General features: G+C 40.6%; 1 protein-coding gene across 1 annotated transcript in view; it reads left to right on the top strand.

The window, feature by feature from the left end:
• Positions 1-7,384: 7,384 nt before the first annotated feature.
• The window catches only part of CLVS2 (clavesin 2), a 59,255-nt gene continuing 39,140 nt past the window's right edge, over positions 7,385-27,499 (top strand). The window contains exons 1-2 of the mRNA XM_008934013.4: positions 7,385-7,872; positions 18,149-18,323. Of these exons, the coding sequence (XP_008932261.2) occupies positions 7,484-7,872; positions 18,149-18,323 (564 nt within the window). The 5' untranslated portion in view covers positions 7,385-7,483. The remainder of the gene's footprint in view (positions 7,873-18,148; positions 18,324-27,499) is intronic.

Here is a 27,499-nt window from a genome sequence, read left to right as displayed (position 1 = left end):
CCACAAAATTGTGTGATGTGTGTGCCAGCAGGTATCCTTGTCACACAGCAAGTAAAACAGACTTCCAGTGAAGAAATATGGAGTTACCTGACCATGTGGACAAAGTATTAAAAAAAAATTACGAAGAAATATCAGGAAATGAGAGCTTGAAGACGGGATGTAATAGTTCAAAAAGGAAATGCTTTCTTGCTTGGTACAAAATGAGCTCTAAACATGACAAATAGTTAGAAAGATACACAGATAAGTTAAGGAGAGTAATAAGTCACTGAAAACTTTTCAAAGGCTGGATTTTCAACAGAAGACTCTTCTTTATGAAAAAAAGCAATATAGTCTTTCCAGTCAGATGAAAGATGCAACTTATTTTTAAAGCAAAATCCACCAAGAGATTGGTGATACTGGAGATACTGAGGTTTCCCATAACCACACTTAAAAAGATGAAAACACATCCCCAGATTTGGCAAAGGAATTTTCTAATACCTTCACAGCACTGAGTCCATCCTGCAGTATCTCTTCCATCAGGATCTGAAGGAAATAGCTGATAGTAGCTTGGAAGGTACTCAGATTCCTGAGCTGTAAACTAAACAAGGCTTAGGGAAATCACAAGCACCCTTACTTTGTGCAGCCAAACCAAACGTTCCCTGGTTTCCAATGCCATTAAGTTTGCAGTTATTCTGGCATGGGTAATGCCAGTACCATGAAAGAGCTAAGATTTGTCATTCTACATTGCATCCAAATGGGGTTTTCATCCATCTGATGCATGTGCTTGTATGTGTTCAAGGACAAAACTGATCACCCTCTACTTTGGTATGCAAGTCTGGATATTCACTTAAAGGAATCCAAGGCACAGCTCATCACTGAGAGCTTTTCAGACTTATATGTCATTCTCATACCTGCATTAAAAAATGATTTAATGAATAATTTTGTTCCATGACTGCATTCATCCATTTTTAATAAAATGAACATTTAGTCCAAACTTAGTATTCTTCAGCATTCTGTATTAATTATGTACTGAAACTATGGAATGTTTAGTGTCCTAACTCATCATTTGACTAAGCTTACTGAGACTATTGGCTCAGTTATGAATTATCTTTTATTATCTACATATCTCTGACATGCAAATTTCTATAGCAGTGAAACGTCTGACTGCTTTGCTCTCAGTTAATGTAATATTAATATAACAATGAAGTTCATTACATTTCCAGATACCTTTTTTACCACATTAAATTAATGTTTGAACTTGCTTGATACGCAACCTGCAGTTACCGAAGTTTGGGTTTATTTTTTTTTCCAAATTAATACAGCTGTTAAGATATTTGTGTTGGCAATAATGCCAGGTGGAACTTCTACTTTTATGTATCATCTATTTGTGAGATGCTGGATTTTCTAAATCATAGATTAATTATTTCTACTTATAATTTCACCTCTGGAAGACTATCTGCTCCAACAGTAAGAATTGCATGTAAGGACCTCATATAAATAAGCCATCAAAATGCTGTTCCCATGACGTTAATGCTCTGCTGACACCCATCCCTTCACACTGTACATCTTAGTGTTTTAAATGCCAGAACAGAGGCTGTGCAGCTAAAAAAAGGAGAACGGAGATTTTACCTTAGATTTTATACCATTCTCCAAATAAAGAAATAAATTATTCTGTCAGTCTACAGTAGATAAGATTAAAAAAAAAGGGTTAAATTGCAGCAAGTGATAGATAGGCTAAACTTTGGGAAAAATGCACTCAATAGATAGTGAAGCTCTGGGACAGACTGTCTAGAGAAGCTGCAGAGTATCTGCTGCTGGAGGTTTTAAATACCATCCAGACAAACATCCATCAGGATGCGGGATAGATAAACTAGGCAATCTCTTAAAATACCTTCCAGTTTTATTTTTTTTTATGATTCTGTGAGTAGGCTTCTCATACTGAAATATTTCTCTGATTAGAGCAATGCTATGCCTTGTCTGCTGTAAAGCTATTTATCCTTATGTTGTTAGAGACCTCTGAGATGAATAAAAGACAGATGCCTAGTTTGCTATCAGAAGCTGGTTTTTCAGCTAGTTGGCATCTGAAGTTGCAGACAGATTTCCAGCAGAGCTCAGTTGTAGAAGTTCCTTTGTTTCAGATATAATGGGACTTTCTAGGTCAAGCATCCTGACATTTTCTACAAATATGCTTAAGTAAAGATCCCCATCATTCTCAGGCATAGGACTGCATTCTTGTAACTCACCTAGTTACAGAATGAGATCTGAGGCTAATCCTCAACCTCATGTGGCTTCCACTGAGATTTAAACCATGAAGTTTTATTAGTCGCCTTCAGTGAGACAAGATCATGTATGAGATCATTAAAGTTCTGTGGAGACCTTATAGCAGCTTTCCAGTACCTAAAGGGGTCTACAAGAGAGCTGGAGAGGGACTTTATACAAGGATTAAGGATCACTTTTTACAAGTGATTGAACAATGGGTAATGGCTTTACACTGAAAGAGGGTAGGTTTAGATTACATATTATGAAGAAATTCTCTCTTGTGAAGATGATGAGACACTGGAACAGATTGACCAGAGAAGTTGTGGATGGCCCATCCGTGGAAGTGTTCAAAAGTAATAGTAATGGGGCCCTGACCAACCTAATCTAGTGGGTGGCATTCCTGTCCATGGCAGGGAAGTTGGAACCAGATGATCTTTAAGATCTCTTCTGACTCAAGCCACTCTATGATTCTATGATCAGTTACTAAGTTTCAATGATCATATGGGAACTTGTTAAGTCACGGCACTGTGATTAATTAATTATTTGAAAGATTAACTTACACTGAAGAAAATATTTCAGGAGTCAAGGAGCCTAACACTAGCTGATACTGTTCCTTAGGCTTCCACATTAAGCCACTCTAGAGGCATACTAAGAACCGACAAAGATGCTTGTTCTGACCACCTATAGTTGTGTTTATGCTCTTAAAATGTTTGAATGAAGTTTCTAAATTGATTCTGAAATTGGGACCTAGACTTTAAATTTAGCTGGTTCTGATTTAGTTGTTAAGGTGCTTTTGATGAAGGTGTATTTAGCACTTTTCAAAAGCTTCAAGGACACACTTAGCTATATGTACCAACAAAAACGCTGCTGAAGAGGAAAGGATATATGTTCCTAGTTACATGTACTTTCAAATCTATTTCTCAGCTCTTTAGCTATATCACAGCTACGTAAGACAAACTGTCTTGGAAATTTGATCCTCTATGCACAACTGCCCTGAGGGAATAGCCAGAGCAGGATGCTGAGGACAATGTAACTAAGTCAAAGACAATAGCAAGAGCTGTCTAGAGTCTTAAACCTCTTCAGAGAAAGTGAGGCACCAACACAGTTATTTTCTTATCCACCAACAGTATTTTTTATTTTTATTTTGTATTCTGTATTTCTATTGTATTTCTGTATTCTATTTTTATTCCTGAATACACTGGTCTATTGCTGATTACAAACAATTTAATTTTGAATGTGAATTAAGATCTCTGATACCAAACACTTACAGAAACACCGTTGTGCCTTATTTGTGCTTTATTTTTATTTCAAATCAGCTGCCTAAATGTAGTGCTTATAGAATTGTAGGGCACTTGGATTTTAATTGTATCAAGTTCAGGCAAAAATGACTATAAAAGCATCAAAGAAAAATAATAGTTTCTAAGTGCAAGTGAAAAGATGCTGAGATTTACATAATGGATTTAGTCAGACACCCCTACTGTTTTATAGAGGGAAAAGTGCATGTGCACAATAAATAAATTACACTGTGCCATCAATATGTTGCATCTAACTGCATTAGTGGTTCCATTTTTCCCCTCATGACTTAGGTGGGGTAACATATCGGAAAGCATATATTTCTTCATTATACTATTTAGATGGCTTGATAAATCTGCTTATAGATGACAGAAAGAGTTTTTTATTGCTCCTACTAAGTTATTTATATTTAAACCAAATTCTTCATGTGTCAACATGCAAGATATAAAAATATTGAAAGAAATATTATTATTGTCATAATAAGACCTATCTGTGACTCAGGTAGAACAAGACCAATATCTTGTTTTTTCACCTACTCTGCCTTCAGGCTGCCTTGCCATGTGCACTTTTCATAGTGTCCACCTTCTAAATCTACTCAGTTCAGGAAAGAGCTGTGCAAACCATCTCCATCCACCTCCACACTGCCCTCCATGAGGGTGTTTTGATCTATCTTTCAAGAATTCATTGCTGAAATTATTTTCTTCAAATGCTGTTCACATTTGGTGAATCTCATTTTAATGTGTCAAAGTACTGGTCAGAAATAGTTCAATTATTAAATCCATTTTTATGGAGACTGAACCTTGTTTAAAATGGAAGTTTATAGAACTGTAATGTTTTTGATGAAGTTAATTAGTATATTTAGCTTCCAGACTTTTTTATCCTCTTCCTCCATACTTTTCCCTGTGTTTTTCTGTGCTTTTTTTCATTTGAAAAAGGATAAGAAGAATGGCTTAAATATGGTCAAAAATGGGGAAAACCAAAAAATAGAACAATAATGAAATTTTTCAGATAATTTCCATGTATTTTCTTAATTTTTTTAAATATTAAGAATCTCTAGAAATAGCCTTTTCTGTCAAAATTGTTAATAATTTTTTTTGGCCAGCTTGCTTCTTTTCTCTGTTCAGTGCATCTACGCTGGAATAAATGAGAAAATCTAATATATGTGTTATGTTTCCATTTGCAAAAGAAAAATAAAGCAAATTAAGGCTTTTGTTACTAGAGGTCATAGACAGGATGTATTATGGACTTGATTTTGCAAGACACTGAATGCCTGCGGCTCACTTTGCACCGGGTGAATTTAAGGGAGTTGTCACATGACCTACTCTTTTATTAGCTTAGTTGCAATGGAAAAGGCAGAGCAGTTGCATCAGAAGTGGAAAACGATGGCAGGAAAAGTCTGGCAGTTTGTTCCATAGGGGTGGTGGGAACAGCTATTCTCAAAGGATCTCTGCTGAGGAACATAGAAGTAATGTAGAGGAAGATAGCAAGAGCAAAAGAAAATGAAGATTTCAGAATAATAGAAAATAACAATAATAAAGCGCAAACTATTTCTAGAGCAATAACTGCTCTAAAAAAAAGGTATCAAGCCAGATGAATCATATCTATATAAGGGCACTAATTTAAAGGCATTTTATCAGACAAAGAGAAATAAGCATTTCTAGAGAATGATTCAGTCTTTAGGTAGACAGCATATCTTTCTCTCTTGAGAGACATCTCAAACCACATTGTGAAATTCAGATGGAATAGAGCTGGGACATGATGACTGGGCACCATTAGACTGGTCTTCCCTACAGTTTCTGCCTTAAGCTAGGCCACTGGAAGTCTGCTCCCAGCTCCAGAAGGGCTGGGGTTTCTCTTCGTCATTCCAGCCTCCCGCACTGCAGACATTTTGAGATCAGGCACCTATGAAGAAATACGTAAAACTTGACCCTTAACTGGCACTAAGACAGGATCCAATGAGGAGTTGCAAAACCCTATAAAACCCAGTAAACCCCCAAAAACTCTCTTTAGCCCTCAGAAAAAGGACGATTTTGCCACCTAAGTACTGCTCACTGCATAGACTTGCGCTCAGAAGTTGCTCATTGCAGAAGGCTGCCTCCTGCTGTCAAGGTCATCTGTTTCCTCTGGTGATGGCCTGCAGAAAATGGAGGGTATGGTTTAATTGTTTCTACAAGTACCGTTATTTGTCTGAGAACCCATACTATACTTCATGCTGGTGTATTCCCCATATATACTCCCTGTATGGATCAGTTATCTCAGTGCCTTTTCAATAATTCAGCCTGTGTGCTCTGGCTATGTCATCTTGGGAAAGGAGCAGTACCAAAGAGCTGTGCTTCTCATAGGAAGGAGCAGGAGGTACATGTTACAGGCTTTCCCATGTTTACCATATCTTTTGTGTAAGCTTGATTTTCACAGGTGTATTTGCCTTGGGAAGGTCCAGTTCCACAAAGGTCAAATGCTCTTCAGTGGAAACTTTTCCTGAAAGCAGACTGCAGCATCAAACTTTCCTGCATGAAAAAAGACATCTTTCCTCACTGGCATATTCAATACACAAAAGCAAAATATTTTTGCCCTTTGCAATATAATGCAACTTAAGACATGCTGCCTCCCACATAAGGCCACAAAAAAAGGGCTTCTTTCTTTTATTCCCAGGTTTTTAAGCTCACAACGTTTCATGTTAGGAAATTCAGTCAAAAAAGGGGATTGCTCTGAAAGCCACCGCTTGACGAACACCACCTCGCTACTGTCACGACACCGAGATCTATAAGGACGCCTGGTCTGACTCCCACGGGATGCTCTGGGGGGCTCACGCGTGGCCCCACTGACCCCACAGTCTCCCGGCCACCGCCCCGCGCCAGGCACCCACCATCTCTCCGCGCACCCTCGGCGCCAGCGGCGCAGGACCCCTCCTCGGCCGCGGAGTCCCCCCACCCCTGGGGCGCTGCGCTGCGTTGCGCGGGGCCGAGCGAAGCGCAGCCGCCCTCTCCCTTTCCCTCCCCGGCTCCTCTGCGGCGCAGGGCCGGGGCGCGGCCGCGGGGCAGGTGTCTCTGCGCGCCGCGGCGGGTGCGCGCCTGTGCGTGAGCGCGCACAAGGCGGGCCGCGCAGCAGGCAGCCCTGTGCCGGCTGGTGCCGTCTGGGAGCCGGGCGTGGAGCGGAGGAGCGGCGCGGAAGGGAGGGGGGGACGAGCATCCTCCAGGCCGAGGTTCTGTTTTTCTCCGGGCTCCGCGCCGGCGAGCGGGAGGCGCTTCGGCACCGCTACCGGCGAAGTACCTGCGGATCGGCTTTCCTCCTCCTCGCTGGCTTTTTCCAGTTTTGTGGTGGTGGTAGTTTTTTTTTTTTTTTTTTTTGTGTGTGTGTGGGGTTTTTTTTTTTTTTCTTAGCCCTCCTCAAAATCCAGGGAACGCTTCTGAAGCGGGGTGAGCGCCGACCTTACGTAAATGGTGCTGCTCCGGGGAGGGCATCCCCCCTGCGAGCCCGGGCCAGGGGAGCGTCCCGGGCGCCGCTCGCCTGCCTAGCGGCCCGGCTCCTCGCCGCGTCGCCGCAGCCCGCCGATCCGCACCGGCACCGGCGGGGGCGGGCGGTGAGCAGCAGCCGCAGCCCGCAGCCCCGTCCTCGGCGGGTTTCGCCGCTCGCGGACCGGCTGCGGGGATGATGCGGCGCGTCGGACCCCCGGGCGGGGAGGGCGCCTATGTCAGAGAGAGATAACGCGCCTCCGCCAGCAGCCCGGGGGCAGTGTCGGTGCCAGGTCCCCCCGGGACCCGGCTGCCTGGGAGCCGCTCGCAGCTCAGCGTCGGACTGGCAGCGGCGGCGGGGCCGGGAGAGACGGGGCGAGGCCGGGCGGGGCGGGCGAGCGGCGGCCGGCCGTGCCGGGGCACCCCGCCTCCGGGGGGCAAGCGCCGGGAAGGCTGAGGAGCGCAGGCAGCACACCAGGGAGGAGGAGGAGGGCAGCGCCATGACTCATTTGCAGGCAGGTCTCTCCCCGGAGACTCTGGAGAAAGCCCGGCTGGAGCTGAACGAGAACCCCGACACCCTGCACCAGGACATCCAGGAGGTGCGGGACATGGTCATCACCCGGCCGGACATCGGCTTTCTGCGCACCGACGATGCCTTCATCCTGCGGTTCCTGCGGGCCAGGAAGTTTCAGCACTTCGAGGCGTTTCGGCTCCTGGCCCAGTACTTTGAATATCGCCAGCAGAACCTGGACATGTTCAAGAGCTTCAAGGCCACAGACCCGGGCATCAAGCAGGCACTGAAGGATGGTTTCCCCGGTGGGCTGGCCAACCTGGACCACTACGGCAGGAAGATCCTCGTCCTTTTTGCAGCCAACTGGGACCAGAGCAGGTAAAAGCAGAGCCACCCGCCTGCCTTAACCCCATCTTCCGCCGGGAAATGCATGGGAAAGCCGTGCCAGAGCAGAGGGAGAGAGATTGGGCAGCAGGGATACACCCGGTGCTGCCCACATTGGGATGGGGAGCAGCCTGGAAGGCAGAGAGAGAGAAGAAAGGAGAAATGTGTCTTGTGGCTTAGGGCCTTTTCAACCAGGTCATCCTTTGGGGTGTAAATTTTGGGAGGGAAGTAGAAACTGCTTGGATGCTCTTCTCAGCTGTCTGATAGGAGGTTTACATCCTTCTGCCTCCCTTTAGTTGAAGTGAGCTGGCATTGTAGACGATGTGCTTATCCTCCAGACAAAGGCTAATTGCACTCTCTGGGTTGGTCTTTCTGTTTCATCACTCACAGAGTTGCTCAGGAGCCATAGGAGAAAGTGGGCGATGCTGGCTGTGTGTAAAACAGGAGTATCCATCATGAGCTGAAAAGTTTGCCTGTGCAGGAAGCTGAGGCTCCAAGTCCTTACCCTCAGCTAAAGAAAGCTCTTCCTAAGCCTCCTGGAAATGCCAGGATGGAAGTTGCTGTAACTACTTCATTTCCCACTCATGCTGCTCCAAGTGTCCATTCCCTGCATAATAAGATCCAAGCCCACAAAGCTTTGGTAGCAAATTCAAAGTGACTAGTGGAGTCCCTAGAACACTTTCTGATCCTTTTTGGGACTGCTGTAGCCTGAAGATGACTTAGTAGGCTGACCCAAGAGCTGATTCCCATCAAGGCCCTTTTAAGCTGTCAGCTTGATACTATGTGACACTATTTGTTTATTCTAAATACCTAATTGGGTATCATGCTCAGTTTCTTCTGCGGTCTAAAATTATATTCACAAAACCTGCTTGATTTCAGTACATGTAAATGAAGGAATCCATTAAGAGTGAGCTCTCTAAAACCTGTTCCTGTGAGCACTGCATTGTTTCTCTCAGCTCCCAACCTGAGGGCAACTTTAGAATCTGAAGCGTTTCTTCATGAAAAAAATTAAAATCTTGCTAGTTGCCATCTTTTGTATGGTCAACACAGTGATGGTATCCTAAGCTCAGCTACTTTGAAACGTGGGGAGGACACAAGCAGCTAGAAGAGTGGATAGAAAGAACAAAATTTGGGGGATAGGCATGCCTAAGCTTGCCCTTTAGGTGTTTCTTTAGCTGTCCTCTTGCAGGCTGCGTGGATAGCCATTGCAGGGAGCATTCCCACAGCTCCCTGCGCCAGTTGGTTTTACAGTTAGGGACGGGTCTCTGCCCGGAGGGCTGCTGGCTCACCTTGGCTTTCCTCCTCTCCAAATGTGGCAGTCACATCCACACTGCATATGGGGGAAGTTTCCTAGCCCTTGCTCATCCATGAATCAAGTCTAGGGACTAGGAGAAAGCTGTTTGGCACAAATCAAAACTGCCCACAGCTAGGCTAACAACTAGAAAAGGTGGATGAACATATGCAGAGCTGAGGCCTGCGTTTTTTTTTCTGCTTTGGTTTTCTAGCAGATGGAGCAAAAAAGCTGAGTGAGGAGCAGTGGTGATGAGGCTAAGGACTTGCTGAGCAGTCTTCGTTTCCCGCATAAGGATCAGGTCAACTCTTAATATTAAAAACAACTCCACAAACTCTTAAAAATCCTTGAAGGAAGAATTAGTAAAGAAACAGATGGTTAGGACTTTTATGAAGTTATATATCTGTGATGAAGAAGTTCCCTTCTTAAAGGTAGTGTTGTTTCTTGTTAATGAAAAAAAATCCTAAAGCTTTATGTGGCACTTGTCATATCGTCACTTGACTTGATCCTAGTCAAAAGAACACCAAGAATTCAAGTGCAGAGATTAAGTGGCATTTGAAATAATAATTGTCATTTGAAAAGAATGATGTTGAATGTGCTGATATTTAAGGTACATGAGATCAGCTGACAGAACAATACATTTATTGTGATTTTTTCATGAAGTCTTAGTGGTACAATTAATATTCTTTATGCTATGACAGTGAAGTGGCTGGGGCACACCAGAGTATGTAATGGCCATGTTTGCAATTGGGTGCCTATTGCTTTTCAGCACTGCATGCCCATGGCACGCCTCTCCTCCAGAATAAGGGATTTGTTTTCAGATAGACCACTCAGACAAAGCAGGGAGAGCTGAAGGCCAGCTGCGGGGAGTGGCTTGCTTCAAGGCACATGACAAGTCAGTGACACATCTGGGAATGGAGCTAGGTCATTTTCTTTTCTAATTAATTTAGTGTCTTCCATTATGTGATGTTCAGTGGCTGAACTGGGGGAGCACTGTGTATGGAACTTATACCAGGGCTGATATGCAGTATGTCTCATGCTTATGCCTTAACTGACTTGAGATCTTGCAGTACATAACCCAGTGTTCTTCTTACAGGAACAATGGGAGGATTACTTATTGAAACCTGTCTTGTTAGGCCCTCTTTGTATGCTTCATAAACTAAATTAATAGATCACAGCACATTTATCATGTGTGCAGCTTATTATTAAAAAGTTCCAATTTGTTATTTAAATGAATAGCAGACGTACGATGGATGATTTATATAGCACCGGCAGCCTATGGTTTATATAGTTCCAATTAGAAAGAAAAGCGTGGGAGGCAAAAAATTCCTGTGGTAAAACAAGCCTGTGTACTAGATGTTAAATCATTAAATTAAAGCAGGGCCTGAAAACTGTACCAGATGTCCTACCATCTGAACAACCAAATCTGACATGTATTTAAAACAAACAAACAAAAAAAAACACAAAAAAAGGAAGGTGAAAGATAATGAACTGAGTAGCCCAGCAGCTTTGCAGCAGGACCCAGCCTAACTCTCCACCCTGTCTGTACTATGGGGAAAATGAAGATGGGTGACACTCTGGGAGGGATCAGCTTTCCCTATTAGCTTCCAGGTTGTTCATTCATAACTACATTTGGCTTGTAGGTGTCTACATGCATTTGAAGACTCCCCTTTTCTTAATGCGTCCAGCTGGTGAAGTTTTTTTGAGTTAATGGTTCAATTAACTTCAGCCTTCAGCTACAAGGGATCTGTTGTCATGCATGGTCTTCTGTATGTTTCATGGCACCTGTGCACCCATTCCCCAGGAAAAGCAGTCTACTTCGATGCTATGTATTTGTAATCTTTCCGGCATGAATTATCTCAGTATTTTTCCTAGAAAGTGCATTAGAAGAGTGCAATGATACCTAGTTCCTGAGTGTCACAGTGACCCAGTCAGCTCACACCATCCTCAGTGAATATGGAAATCCTCTGCACCCATTACCATGGGCTCTGCTCTTGCATCAGATGATTTACAGCAGGGCAAAGACGGAGTCCACTGGTTTGCTTTTAAAACTATGTTTTTATGTGCAGAAGTGCTAGAAGCTTTTCTTTTTCTCCTGTTAAATGAAAATTTAAGTTCTGTAGCTATTAGAAGGCCAGTCTGCTCCTCAGCTCACAGTAGACCGCAGGTGAATTGGCAAGGTATTTTTCAAGCTCTGACAGAGGCAGTGTGACAAAATAAATAGCAATGCTAACAATAGTAACATATTAACAGTAACAAAATAGCTGTTTACCACAGTCAGTTTTTGTTTGGAACTTATATCTTTAAAATGATAATTACTAACTAGTGCAAGCACTGTCATTTTTTCTACAGTTGCTCCTGCTGACTGATGCTGTCTTATTGTTTCCTAGTTTTCCCTCAGGTATCTGTATCTGCCTATTTTCACTTGTATTTAGGCTGTAGGTGTTTTGGCTGGGGATCTTTTTGATCAATGCTAATGTAAAATTTAGATCAGCTGAATCTTCATCTGTGGCTGTGACTGTTAGACACTTGGCTGACATAAGGCATAGTGAATGGTATTAAATCTGAATCTAAAAGCTAATGTGGTAAAATATTTGAAAAAAATTCTATTTCTCTATGCATTTTTGTAACACTGGTGATGCTTTTTGTTTTTAAAATAAGGGCTTCCAGGGCATGCTGCCCCTATTTAAGCAGAATAGCTGTAAGAGAACTTTCAATCCCCCATCTCTTTTCAGCATTCAATGTGGATCCAGACTGACAAACCCAGGAGATGTGAGGCATCATTTTTAGATATTCCTTTGTGTATTTTGAGGGCTCTTGTTTTGATGAAATGCTAAAAATATTAAGCCAGAGCAGTAGGTTAGAAATGAGATGATGGCTCAGAGACTTGACCAGCTTTCTCTTTTAAGTCACAGTGGCACAAGAGCTCATTTGACAGAAACTTCTTTTCCAAATGATGATGAGCTTAAAATACAGATTGTGTATTCTTTATTTGTTTGGGACCTTCAAGAGACACATGACTCAAATTTAACTGAAGAAGACTTACTATCCATTTCTACTAGTTAAGTTTGCATCCTGAGAAGCAGATTCATGTTATTCAGTTTTAATTCCCAAAATAACTTAAAAATTTCTTTCTATCATGGAGAAGACGACAAACAGCAAGAGACAGTAGGCGTCTCTGCTAAATCAGATTATCTGTTATTCAGTGCAAAAGTGAACTGACTGGAACCAGAATCTGGTTAAACAGATGATATGGTTGATGCCACTCATCATCAAGAATGTAAAGTATTGAAAAGAGCTGACACAGCTGAATTTGACATGAGACATCTGTACCCTGCATTCTGCCTGTCTCTTTATGTTGGCCTGGTGGAGACCACAGAGAATGCATGGAAGAGGATGCATAGATCATATAACTGAAAGGTAAAGGTGAAAGATCATAGTGAAGTACTATCAAGAGTTGATAGCAGCGTCTGCCAGACTGTTTCCCCCGGAAATCCTTGGAAGCACTTTGTTCATGTCCCACAAAAAATTCTCAAATAACTTTTCTTTTCTGTAAAGGGTAAATTACCACCACCATTTTTAAGTTATTTTGGGAATTATGAGAAAATGGGATGCTCAGTTAATTGTTTGAGCTCTTCTGTTCTTGACAAATAAAGACCCCAGTGAGGCATTTCCTTAGGAAGCTCTGTTGCTGTTTTGGTAGAAATGGTAGCCATCCCAAAGCATTTGAAAGAATCATTGTCAGTATCACTATTAACTGGTCAGCCTTCCCAGGTTCCATTGCTTTAAAGTCAACCTGAATGAAAAATTTCAAGAAGTAGCAGACTGTGTCTTGTACACCACTCCCTACTTCACTTGAACTCGAACTGGGACTCACATAAAAAAGGAACATTAAGAGTGCATTATATATGTGATAACATATTTCCAGCATGTTTTATTCACATTAATAATTGGGCTAAAAAATATGTCTAAGTTCCCCATCAAATTAAGCATGGTTTTATAAATAGACAGCATTAAATATATTTAAATTAACTGTGAGTTCCTGATTATCCTAGGAATTAGTAATACCTTGCTAACTACAAAATGTCCCATAAAAGTCTGTTTAAACAAGTGAATGCAAATAGATTTAGCCATAAATAAATAAGGATTCATTTCTTCACTGTCTAACTTCAGGCTAGTACAGAGCATGTACTGCAACCGATCAGGCCCAGCACACCCTACATACCTGACAGCACTGGAGCAGTGGTTGTAAAACTGAGGCCAGGGTAAAATGAGTGGCTAACTGTTCCCTTGCTGTTATTTAACATGGATTGGTAAGAATAAAACAATACCATATTCCCCTCAGACTGTGCACTATAGTTTCTTCATATTTAAGGCTAATAGGTTGATTTTTTTTTCTTTTTTTTTCCTTCGAAGTAGAAAGGCAGTCAAAGCTGTCTTGGACCAAATTTATTTCACACTCACTAGCTTATCCTGTTTTCATCACATTTCTATATCTGAATGTAATTTCAGTGTGGAATAAAAGTTTCGGCAACACGATCCGAAGTAATTTTCCCAGTATCTCTCTACGTAGAATTTTAATTTCCCAAAAGTCCAGCCAAAGGTGGAGTGTATTTTAAGGCAGAGCCTATGCATTCTAGTGCTGACATGAACAGTAGTAGCAGTGAAGTGAAATGCTGGACGATGTGGGAATGGAGTGCATTAAAGATGTGTCTGTGTGCAGATAACTCTGTGCTGTGTGAAAGCTTCCATGCAGTTTCTTCAATCATGTTTTGTTTGCTTGGGATGTTCAGCTGATATTTTCAATACTCTGCTTGCCATTTGCACCATTAAGATTTCATCTATCGCACCAGCTTTACATTTCTGGCTTGTCTCAGCATATGTCCACAGTAAAACCTGCTTTAAATACCCACTAATGGCTTTGTCTGTCTTTCTGGTGTTCTGTACTGTACTTACGTAAGGTATTGAAACCAGTACAAGATATCCATTATAGAATGAAGAATAGCTCCAATCTTCAACTGCTTGCCCTGAAGGGTATTTAAGGTGGGGAGCTAGATTGTTAGTGACATGTCCCTGTATACTCCTGATGTGGCTTTTTAGACTTAAAGAGTACTTTAGATACCTCCCTCTGGCAGGAAGCGTTCTTACTTGCTTTTAGCTAGACCTGTTTTCTTCAGAACTAATGTCAGTTTTCAGTGACTAAACACAAATATTGTCCTCGTTGTGAACTGTATTTTTTACACTAAACAAACCTGCAATAGGAGTTACAGTGATGGTGAATGTGCCATAGATTTGTGGAGACCCAGCCCTGTGACTGTTATTTACTCTCTGTGGTGGCTGAAATCCTGGTCCCATTGATGCCTGACAGTTTTTCCACTGTCTTGAATTAATTCAAGACATAATTAGGTGTGTTTTTGTTTACATGTATACTATGTACACATAAGAAAAGCATTTTATGACCAGTCTTAGAGACCTGATTTGTTTCATAAACAAAGAATCATTATGTCTGATGCACCAGATTTCTAGCAGCCTTGTACCACTAGGAAGCCATTAATCCAAGGTATGTGATGTCTTCTTGAACTCCTTAGGGAAAACATTAGAGACACACATGAGGACCTTGGGACCCTTCTTCCTGGACTGAATGTAGGGCTCTTGTAGCAGCCTTCTGCTTTGCAGAGCTCTTCTGGAGAACGAGATCTTTTGAATGAGGCAACATAAATGTCAAGTAGGGTTGAGGCTAATTTTAGGATTTGAACATTTCTAATGTCTGTTTCTTGTATGAGTTCTCATTGGAGATCTTCCTTGGATTGAGGCATTAGCTGCTCTCTCGGTGTTTCATTCACTGTAATTTCCTTCTCAGTTCAACATTTCCTCTAGGAAGGCCTCTTACATGATGTAACTCTTTCTAATTTTGTGAAGCATTAAAAAAAATATATATTTCTGAGACTTACACCGCCTCGTGGAAGTAGCCAGGAGTTTAAAGGCAGTTTGCCACACGGAATCCAGCTCCAACTCCAAACATGACTCTGTAAACCTCCTTCCCTCAGGCTGTGTGTTTTAATCCTGATGCTGGCAGTTGTACAAAGTGCATGTCACAGAGGGAATTTTTAGTACCCACGTTGATTAGGTGCCCTCCACTGTCCGTTCACCAGTGTTGTACTGGATAGGTAGACTGGTCTGCAGATGCACTAGGCAAGCTAAGGGCTTTTAGTGCCACTACAACTATCTGTAGTTTTTCATGTTGCCAAACACTCCCTACATGTCCCTTTGTACATGTGCAAACTAGTTTGGGAAAGAGTCCATAAGAATTATTTCAGGTTACTCTTCGCACTGTGTAACTGGGGGGGGGTTTGTTGGCTTATTCAGAGGCCTTTGCAGTGGTGGTGGCATTTTCCCCAGCAGTTGGGCTGGGGGGGAGCTGCTCTGCCTGGGGAGAAGGGGAGCATCAGCAATGCCATGCCTGAATTGTTGGCCCTCCCACGCCAGCCCCTGTGCCCTTGTGCAGGTTTGCCCAGGGCAGGCTGAGCTCCCTAGGTGTGTAGCACTGTGCCTGCTGCAAAAACTGACCCAGCAGTTCCTTGATGATCAAATTGCACTAACAGGGTTAAAGATTGAAAGTTTTAAAGATTTCTTTGAAACTGGTTGTAAGGCATGTCCTTTTTTCTCCTTGAATAAAATTTCATTTGCAGAAATGGTCTTTATTTTTTTACTTTTTCCTTCTTTTTTTTTCCCCCTGCCAGAAGGAAATAGAGAATTTTAGTGTTTTGATGATTTCTATTGGGAAATTACAGATAATTTTTTTGTGCTGTTTCTTCTCTTAGTTGAAAAAAAACTGAACAAAAAAGAGGGAGAATGCCAAACTTCCTCTAAACCTTAGATCTCAGAAAAGTAAAGCATTAGAAAAAAGTTAAATCTCAGAATAGTGTGAAGGAGAGATTATGAAAAATTTTATCCCAGTTAATTAAACCAAATTCAAAACAAAATAAGGGTCTCCAAAATGAAGAGGAGAATTTTTTAAAACAGTGCTACTGTTAATGATTTCTGGGGAAAACACACTTTCTTGTGTTCTGACATTAGGAGAGTCCTTTTTTAGTTCCTTTCCTGTGAATGCATAGTTGGGAAGTTCACTGAGTTTTAGTTGGCTAAAAAAAACAAAGATGGAAAGATGTGAGGAGTCATCTACAACAAATTAATTTCATTTGTATTATTTCCTTTTTGCAGATACTTTCAAAGTACAGCTATGCCCACAGCAGAACAGCGTACTAATTGTATTAAAACAAGCAGAATTCAGTATAATTTAATGTAATTTCTAAGTAGGCACACATGCTCTTTGCTACATATGCAGTATAATGAAGAATTCTCTGGGGACTCACAATTTTGAAAACTCTGTTTGATGCCATCATGAGAGACATTTAAAGAGCCTTGTTTAAAAATATCTTCACAAATGCTGAAGATTTCACTCTTTTGTTTCTGGAATATTTGTTTATCTGATATTTTTCTGGTTTAAATTTCTTATGCCTCATTTGATACTGTGTTGGGACCGGAAAATTTATGTCTGTTTCAGTAACTGTTTATAAAATCTGAGAATTATAGAATGGTTTGGGTTGGAAGGACCTTAAAGATTATCAAGTTCCAACCCCCATGCAATGGGTAGGGGCACCTTTCACTAGACCAGGTTGCTCAAAGTCCCATCCAACCTGGCCTCGAACACTGCCGGGAGTGGGGCATCCACAGCTTCTCTGGGCAACTGTTCCAGGGTCTCACCACTTTCACAGTAAAGAATTTCTTTCTAATATCTGGTCTAAACATACTTTTTTCCGCTTAAAGCCATTCTCCCTTGTTTTATTACTACATGCCCTTGTAAAAAATGTTAATTAAAAAAATACTTACATATAAAACATAGTTAGCCCAGGAAAAAAAATCAAAAGTTAAACTACAACTTTAATATATCTTTAAAAAGCCCAGATAATTCTGTTGTTTCGCCTTATTTTAAAAAAATCCAATAAGCTAAACTACCAGTTGATTAATAACTCTATTATATGGCAGTCTAAAGATGACATTACTTGCATATATTTAAGCTATTCAACGACTCTGTTAGGTGGCTTAGCTTCCAAAAAGAAAGATTACACTCAGCAGGGCTTAGCAATATATAGTTATATCTTCTTTTATAAAGTCATTGATCTAAAAAAAGTTTATGTATGTAAAAGTTTATATATGTAAAACATACTGTAGGGGGCATCTTTTAAACCCAAGTTTAATACAGACAATGCTGGAACTGACGAATACCATGTTCCAAACTTTCTTCTGTAACCACAAAATTTGGGTATACGAAGTACTTAGTACTCTGGAAGCAGTTAAGTGACTCTTAAAAGGTTGCTGTTGCCCTTACCCAGAAACACCTCAAAACCCTAGTGTGTTACTTTCTGCTTTCAAGATCCTTGAAAAATTAGCCTTCTGTAGTTGTGGATTTAAGATAAAACATTACACAGAGAGAGGGATAAGGGGAACATGTGGAAATCCCTTTTTTAGCTGATGATTTTGTAGTAGCTGTTATTCACTTGGAAAGATATAGGAGGAATCTTTGGGGTCTAGGCTTCTGGTATTAGAATCAGGTTTTGGTATCATTATGATTTTACAAAAATACAATTTGCATAGAAATGCTTGTACAGGTGTAATAAAATGTAAATATACTAAAACAGCTTAGGAGACTACAGAAAAGTTCAAATTTGCTTTTGATGTGTTATATTCTTGTAGTTTGTTCTGGCTGGCTGATGGTCTAGATCTACATAATCCTGCTCCAGAAGATGAGCTCAACTAATTAAGCTTTTGAGGCTTTCTGAGCTTTATGTACCAATGACTTCTGAGGATACATTTGCTCTCCTTTGATTTAAACTTTTGACAAGGGGAGAATGCTCAGAACTTCTCCACCTCTGTGGTTGTTGCTCCTTTCCTAACAGAATCTCCCCTTCACATTCTCAGGTACACGCTGGTGGATATTTTGCGCGCCATACTTCTTTCTTTAGAAGCCATGATAGAAGACCCCGAGCTTCAAGTGAATGGATTTGTTTTGATTATAGACTGGAGCAACTTCACCTTCAAGCAGGCCTCCAAACTCACACCAAGCATGCTTAGATTAGCCATAGAGGGCCTTCAGGTAACATTATTCTTTTCTTTTCATAATTCTCCTTCATTTTGCAGTTCATTACAAATCTAGGTGGCTAAAAAACCCGAAAATCCAAGAACTGAATAGCAAGGCTATTAACACCTTAAGGTATGGGTGAACAGGCAAGCTACTGTGACACAAGGTAAAGAATGAACTCAGTCAGCTAACTGCAGTAACTCCTGATGTGTAGGCTCCCTCTTTCCTATAAATAAGAGGAAACTTTTTGGTCTTTATTCCGAAGTGACTGGCTTCCTGTAAATTCAGACAGTACCTTCTGCAGCAGCAAGTTAGAAGTAATCAGTTATTCATTAGCACAGCGCTAATGAAATATGGGTTGCTGCTGCCACACCAGGTTGTATTTATTTCATTGGTTCCTTTGGAGACAGGCGCTACATAATTTGTCAAGAAAAGTGTGGAGCCCTGTGATCAGACAGTTAGCTAGGACTATTTATTTACTCAAAGTTCGGCATGTGCTCGACTCTTTTTCTGGGTCAGAATTAATCTGAGAAGCAACTTCTGGGACTGAGTATACAGTGATTTAAATTTCTTTCAGCTCTTTGCAAATGCACTTTATATGGCGCAGGCACATTGGTGGAAAGGATACTACATAACTCTCGTCTATCTCCTAAGATATTTTATGCTTATTAAAATGAAAAACTAACATTGTCAAGGTGGTAGTTTTCGGCGCAAGCTTGAGTTGCTGTGTTAAAAATACCTGTAATTCGCTCCCGTGGCAGCGTGCCTCACTTCTACAAGGACAAATATTCCTTTTCTATGATTTTTCTATCATTTATACGTTTTTATTACTCACAAAGCAAAATAACAGCCTTATTTTTGAACTTTTCTTTTTGAAGAAGCTTGCATAGCAGTAGTATAGAGTTTTGATCTAACTGATGAAATGGCTTAACCAGTATTCAGCCTGCTGTTGCACCAGAAGGGCAGTGGCAGTCATGAGACAGAGATGTCAATTTTCATTTTGTTGTGTTTTCTTATGCAAGAGTATGATTCTAATGTCTAACTACATTAGAAGGCAGCAGTGAGATCTGTGTTCTAGTACTGCTGCATTTCCTTTTATTGCTTTCAAAATTGTTTTCTTTTTTGTGCTTTTTTTTTCAAAGTTAGTCATTGTTTTCTGGTATAGAACATGAATAAATGCTTTAGGAGTCTTTGTTTTCAAATGATGGTGTTTCTTCTTGGGCATTACTCGGAGATGGTTATTTTGTAGAGAGTTGCAGTGGATAACTGCATGTGAAAATATGACGGATGACCTACCAAACTTCAGGTGGGCTCTGCATTCTCTTACTGTTGATTGGTTCATGACTGAACTGGGGAGGAGTCCATTGGCTTACTTAGTTTACCCATGCCCCCAGCTCTGTATGTTCAAGTATCCCAAGTCTGATGGTGGCCAGCACCCACAGCAACAGTTTGTGCCCACTGTCTTCAGTTCTGTTGACTCCAGAGATGTAAATGAGAATTAAACTGTTCTAATACTCGAGGAATCTATCCTAATCTATGACAAGTATTGTTACCTGTCATAGATTAGGACATGTACTGTTACAAAGTAAAAGTACTTTTACAGGGCCTTTTGCAACAAGTATTTTGAAGAAATCGATTAGTTGGGCTCTCATAATGCAGTGATCAATTTTCTGTGGAGAACCACTGGAGGAATGAGGGCTACCGTTCTTAGGGTATCAAAATTGATTGACTCTCTAGTGATCCCTTCCCAGTAGTTATACTACTTGAGGGATTGTTTATATTTAGGTTCCTCTCCTCTCTGACCCTCCCCTCCCCCCTTCCCTTCCCCTCCCCCTTCTTTCCTTTCCCTTTCCTTTTTCTTTTCTTTTCTCTTACACATTTTTCTGTGTAAAGATATATTAGAATCAATGGGAAGGCCTAAAGACAATTGTACTGAGCATCTTGAAGGGAGAACCGCACTTCAAAAAAACCTGTCATCAGGAAGGAATTAAGAGGAAAGCATGGTGGAAAGGTGGTACAGAGAGACCCTGGGCAAGGTATGGGTCTGTTTGCACATTCTTGCAAGTTTCCTTCCCTCAAATGTTATATTCCTTTACCTTCAACAGGGACTGCCTTTTCTTTTATTTTGGAGAAAAATGCGTAGCAGAAAACATCATTCTGAATGATGTCAAAGTAAAATCAGGCAGTATGAAAAAGTATAAGAACAACTCACACACACTATTTATTTATGACCTTCATAAATACTCTTTGTTTAATCAGAGAAATAAAATTTACTTTGGCTTATAAGATTTAACAGGGCTCAAGATGCTGAACTTTACCATTTGGAGAATTTAAATATTTGTGTTGCTTGGGTAAAAAGGGACAGTGAAAGTGGGATTAGTGACGGCTGAATTTGATGTTAATCAAATCTGTTTGCCTCCTGAATGAAATCTACTAAATTTGCATTATATTTGTTTAGCTTCCATGGTGAGGAGAATACTCAATATATTATGTACCAAAGACATTACATAGTTGTCTTCAGGAAAAAGAGATGTTTGGCCATGGAATTTTTTATGTTAAAGGACAATGATTATCTGTAATCTGATGTGAATTTACAGCATATCCATCGCAACAGTGTTGTACCAAATAATTGGTTCAGTGTAGGTCAGTGCTGATTTTTAGATGAAATGGTTTTGCTAGCCAAGGAGAAAAAACTTGATGTGGAGGTTGAGGCACTTGGCTGGGACTCTTGATGCTCCAGTCCTAGCTCATACACTGGCTGTGTGCTTTGGGAGAAAAGGAACAATACTCTTCCCTGCAGATGCTTGTGGCTACAGCATTTATGTTACTTCTCATCAGCGAGAAGGAGGATTTGCACTTAGAACTCCTACACCTTCCCTAGTGAAGAATAAGAAACAAGTGCAATGTGTAATACTCTCTATTTTCTGAGAAGGATCTGTCTACATTAGGTGCCTAGGAGTATCTAATTGCTTAGAGCTGTGAACCCTGAGCAGAAGGAAAAGTTTTTGAGAGCTGAGACTGAAACCCATGCCTTGACTTTAGCACTTTGTGTTGGCTCTCCCCAGCATGCTCAGTGTGTGGATGTTTGTGAATTCCAGTCTTTAGGTGCCCACTTCTCCCCATTCATTGGTTTCTGTAGCCAAGCACTAATGTCGGGCTCGTGAAGAAGCTCATTTTGCTCAGCAAATGGGTTCTGAAAGCAGGGAGTGTTACAGCACTGTGTGTTTCAATACCCAAGTGCCCTGAATATGTGCCTTTCAAAAACTTAACAAAATTTTGCCTCTTTAACCAGCAAGAGGTTGCAGTCTCTGTGCCTCAGCTACATTTCCCACAGAAAGTGAACTCTTGAGAGCTCAGAAGAAAACCAGTCCTAACTTTACATAGACAGTGATGAACTCTGAGCTCTTACCACACAAAATTGACAACTTGATGTTATGGTCTGACAAATAGCTGTATAAAAATATCATCTCAATACAGGATGTTGTTCAAAAAAGCAGATGAAATGCAAAGAATTGTAAAGAATTGAATAGAGAGCAGGGAACACAGTGAAGTCACTACAAAAATCTATGCCATCGCTTCCATCTTGAATGTTGGGGTGGCTTCTATTTTTATGTCTCAGAAAGACTATTGTAGAAATGAAGAAGGACAAAAACCCCCCAAAAAGTGTGGGCTGGTTTCTGTATGAGGAACAAATAAGTTGGCTGGGATTCATCTAGGTGGAAAAAGAAAAACTGTAGAGGGAAAGTACAGGAATCTATAAAGCAAACCATAGAGTCACAGGATAATTCAGGTTGGAGAAGACCTCAGGAGATCAGCAAATCCTACTTCCTGGTTAAAGCAGGGTCCCTAATGAGGTGAGATCAGGACACAAACAAGATCATGGGTGGACTGTAGATGTTATTTGTTATCTCCATTTTAAGAAATTGGCATCATCAGGACATACTAGGAAGAGGACTGTCTCTTTCTAAGACATGGTAATTCTTTGTACAATATCTGGGTAATTTGTGGTACTCTATGCATTGGGAAATTCTGGGTGCTTAAAGTTTAGTCGTGTTTAGAGAAAATGCTTAAGTTTGTGAAAGAGAAATGAACTGAGGATTACTAAATATGTAAAAACAGCATCAAAGTTCAGAATTCCTTGGGCTGCACATAGCTGGAAATGAGGTGAATGCTGAGTGGAAATAATCGCATATGCTATCCAAGTTGTAGCTACTCTAGGCTCTTATTTTTGGCCTCTGTTAAGGGCTGGGAGGACTTTTAGTGTGACATAATTAAATCAAGAGTATATTTCACCCCTTCTCCCTTTTTAAAACCTTCATTTTCCTGCTCCTGGCACTCCCATGGCCCCTTCTGCTAAATCACCAAGGTGAGAACACTTGGGCAGAAGGAGGGAGGAGGTTGTGGCTATGATTATTTTCTTTCTGATAATATTTTTTTTATATAAGCCTTATCTGGGCTTCTCCCTGCCACCCCCGCCCACCCAAGTATCAGGACAAGTGTTGTTTTCAGAAAGCAGGTAAAAACAGTTTCAAAGACAGAAATTCAATTTGAAATTATATTGAAAGTTGGGGCTATTATTAACTCTGACAGACAGCTTTGGGGTAATTATAAGTGAGTTTTGCAAAATGGGACATTGTGAGTATTCATGAGGCACTTCAACTGATTCGCTAATATTTAGTATTTTAAAACCTGGACCACTAACTGCTTCTTAAAGACTTGATTTCTGTTAGTGCATAATAGTAGTTGCAGGCTGTAATAGTAGTTTCAGGTTGTCACTCGGGCAGGCTGTACCTCGAAATGCTTTGCAAAAGTGCGTAGCTATTGGTAGCTGAATGTGAATGCTTTTCCTCTAGTTAAAAAGCTGGTGAAAAAGAGATGATACACATTTAAACTGGCAGCTGAACATATGTGGATAGTCAGCATTGTTGCAGAAGACAGAAGACTTTTTCTTCTGGGGTGAGAGTGTTTACAAGAAAAAACAGCGATAGTATTGTGGGGGACAAGGCAGGTCTTTGACTGTGTCTTTTTGTTTTGTAACAGAGGAAGGCTTCATAGGCTAAAACAAACTCACTACTGCAAACATGAAAGGAAACCAGAAAGTAAATGAAGACAGCATGCTTGCAGCTACTATTACTGTCGAAAACATCTTTTACACAACCATTAGTGTGAGTATCCCCAACCAGATTTGCTGCAGCAGTGTAAGGTGGAAGTACCAAACACCAGACCATGCACAGTCTGGTGATGAAAGTGACAGGACGTCCTACTCCCTTTTTCTCTAAGCGTGAACTCCATCAGTATCTTACTGGGAATCTTGCCTGAACATCAGGGTTAGTTAAACAAGCGCAGAGAGTGCTTAAATTTTGCCTCTTAGTTCTGGACTACATCTATGCAACCAGCAGGTTGCAGTGTCAAGATCCTAAGACAGGAATGTCTAAAACTAAGGATACTTCTGAAAATGGTATTTTGACTTCATATAATTTCATGTTCACATGCTCTGTGCTGTGCATGATTGTTAATAATGAGGTTAAGGAACAGTTAGTACTAGCAATGAGCATCAGTGAGCAGCAAGTCACAAAATAGAACTTTGGATGTTTTTGCATCCAAACTTTAAACCATAAAGCCCACTCATTCAGTGCTTGAGTTTTCCACCAGTTTTTGAGAACAGAGTCCTGACATTTCACACAGTGCTTGGGAGAATATTAAAAAGTAGCAGACTCAAACCTTTGATGGGAGTATCTTCTGCTTTCAGGAGGTCTAGTAAATCATGTAGCTGCTTTCATTCATTTTTTTTCATTAAAGAATTAAGTTGTTTGTAAATACTAGAGTCCGCTGAGCCCAGGACCTCCTAGAGAACCGAAGGATGTGCTTGTAAACAGCACAATTTCATACCAGTGTTCTGTAGCAACAGCAGCAGAATGGGATATTTTTCCTAGGAACTTGTTAGTTTGCAAGAGTTTGCTTACATTTGGTCTTCTCTACTTGTAAAATGGCCATCAAAAAGGTTTACCATCAATTTACTGTAGGAACAGGGTGAACTGGAGGTGATATTTCTAACTTCTCACCTGCTGTCTGGATTGGCTTAACCTGCCAGGTAAGAAAGAACTTGATGACCATAGCTCAAATTCAGCTACAAATAGGCATGTTAGTATAGACATAACCATTAGTCACTGTGGTCCCAGCTATTAACCTGTTACCTGAAGACAGAAGAATCAGTTTCCTTGCTAGATTCTTTTTTGATGCTCATAAAAAAAAAGAAGTTGAATGCCTTTGGAATGTTAATATATTTATTCTCACAAACACATTTTTAAGACGAGAGGGTACCATCCTTTTTTTTTCTTTTTCATTTTTTTTCCCCTCAGCTGAGAGCTATTCCACTAAAAGATTACTATTAAAAATGTCTTCTGACTTGGTGTGCCCACTGTGACAGGTCATGGTCTGATTTTCAGTCACTTTTTATACATTTAGAGTCCAGCTGCCATTAATTTTTGATCAGGAGGATTCAAGACTTTAGAAGGCTTCATCCTGAGCCCCCAAGCCAGGAGTCTGAATTCTAGCATGGCTAAATTAGGAGCTTCTCATTACATGCTCTTTGAATGTAGATAATGCCATGTAGGCTGCTGCCTCTCAAACAAATGATAAAAAGCAGTAAACCGAACTCTTCTTTTATCATCAGAAATTCTGCTTAGTGCAAACTGCAAGGAAGCTTAATGGAGTTAAATATCCACCCTCCGAACACTGCCACTGGAGCTAGCGGAGTATCTGCCTGCAGTAGGTTGTCATCCTCTGTGTGAACCCACACAAGAAAGACAGAGGGCACTTTGCCAGTGTTTTGCAGATATTTGCTGTAACCAAGGCGTGATTAGTTGTGGGGAGCTTGGCTTTTGATCAGGCACTTTGATCTAACTGGCACAGGCTCTTCTGCTGGTTCCTTCTCTCATTTTTGCTCTGAGCAGCCTTTGCCACTGTCCTACTGCTTCCCCGGTTCCTCATTCCACTCCTACTAACCTTGCCTTACTTTGTACTAGTCTTCGCTGATGTGGGTTTTTTTGTCTCACTGTTCTGATGGCATCCTCCAAAACCTCAATCACCGTAGATGACTGCATGGCATGTTGAGTTCATCTTAGGCTCCTTAGGAGATCTCAGCCGTTTTTGGTCTCACTGGCCAAGTGCTCTCCACATCTGGTGTCTAATCAGCTTCAAATCTCTTTTTAACCAGTGGTCCCATTACTCTTTGTGTCATTCAGGAAAGCAGCATTGGAGAGTGTGGCCTGATCTATTCACATACCGAGTAAGTCTTATAGCCATGAGACCGTCCTTTTAGTTCCTCGGACTGGAGCTGGTCTAGTTGCCATACATAACTCGGTGCTCATGGAGCCAGGTAGGAGAAATTGGGAGCTTCCAAGGATGTAGTGGAATTACATGGCATGATCTGGAAAAAGAAGAATTTTTTTTGTATCTGAAGTTTTCTTCTACTCAACAAAGTAGACATGCTTAGTGTAGGAAACAGTGAAAATGCTCATAGTTGACATTTTCCATCGGTTCTGTCAACAGTGAAAAACATCCAAATGAAATTATTGCATCTTAAGAGAAAGAAGACAGAGAAGATTCTTCTTGTGTGTGCAGACTGCTACTTTCTTGAGCTTTTGCCAAATGCTAACCACTTTTCTGTTTTATTTCTTTTTATCAGGAAACTGAATCTGTCTGTATTAAATAAAGATAGTGACTAAATTGCTCTGATTAAGCTGAAGAACTAAAATGATACTAAGGTGGTACCAACATGAGAAAAGACGGACTTGTAGCACAAACTCAGTTAACTCACTGTGATTGACTTCCTGTTGTCTCTGGTAGACCACAGTTCAACAATTATAAGGTTATGACCATTCCTCAGCTTCAAAATATCTATTTTTTTTTGGAAGTCATTTTTCTCAACCAAGATCTAAATATTCCTTCAGTATTTTAAGGTCGTGAAGGGAATAAATACTAGTCTTCCTTGTAAGGTCACTCAGAAATAAAGCTAATTTGTTGTAAATTGTAATGCTTGAGACAGAAGACATGTTTTAAGATCGTAGTTCACCTTCCTGCTAATGCAAGATTATCCTATGCATTATATTTTCTAGAGCTTCGCACAGTTTAATTTAAAAGTTTGAAAGCAGGCCTGGCACATTTTTCGGAAACCTTTCTACAACTTCTTGCTCTTCAGATTTCTTGGCATTAATCCTAATTTTTCTATTTCAAAATGTCAACTCCTATAAAACCCTTTGCTATTTCACCGTGTGCTGTTGGGTCCAAAGCAGGAATTGGTGTGTGACTCTCAGTAACCCATAGAAAGGAATTGTTTGATGGAGTACTTTCTGCAACAGCAGTGATTTGGAATCAGGACCTAGAGATGTTCTTCTTGTGTTTGACACTGGCAATGGTGAGATGTGAAAATCGGTGGGATCCTCTTTATTTGGAGGGCCTAAATTTAGGGTTTTTTAATAGTGTCCAAATTACCTATGTTGTCAATCCATTTTGTATATACATCTTTCATGTTTCCCTCATAAGGATACGCTGGATCATTTTTCGAATGATTTTCTGAAACCAGTCTGACCTTTGTTTTCCATGATGCTATTAAATCCTCCGTGATCTTATTAGGCTGTGCACAGTTGGCTTTATATTGGTGTCTTCAGCACATACTGCCCGTGCACATAGTGCCTGTGATACCAGCTAAGCCTTCTGTGCTCATTTCCCAAAACAATACAGTGTCATCTTTTTTTTTTCTTATGTGTTTTAGTAGGCATAACTGTTTAAATAAGTGCTGCATGGCTGGTGGTTTAAAGTAGTTCAGGAACTGGAAGTTCAGATTTATAACAAATAAAGAAAATTATATTTCTTAAGAAAAAATTAATTATGAACTCTTTCTAAAAGTAGTTCAATGTGAATAACATATTAAAAAAAAACCAGAGTACCTCTCAAAAAGCATTTCTGCAGTCATTACCTTCCTATTTTGCAAAGATCAGAATGAGTTCTTAAAAAACATCTCTTCTTATTATGTGGAATATGAAAATAGTGCTTGTAATCTTTTCCAGTGTCTTCTGTAATAAAAAGGATTGAGCACTAATGTTTTGTTTACACATAATGAATATCCAAACATGAATATGGACTGAAATCTGAGGTGGCTAAACATATTGTCCTATTTGTGAAAAATTGGG

This window comes from Manacus vitellinus, unplaced genomic scaffold (assembly GCF_001715985.3).
Source record: "Manacus vitellinus isolate BGI_N305 unplaced genomic scaffold, ASM171598v3 scaffold_4_pilon, whole genome shotgun sequence".
Taxonomy (NCBI): domain Eukaryota; kingdom Metazoa; phylum Chordata; class Aves; order Passeriformes; family Pipridae; genus Manacus; species Manacus vitellinus.
The sequence above is the reverse complement of the archived record's forward strand: the minus strand, read 5'-3'. Positions and strand labels throughout refer to the sequence as shown.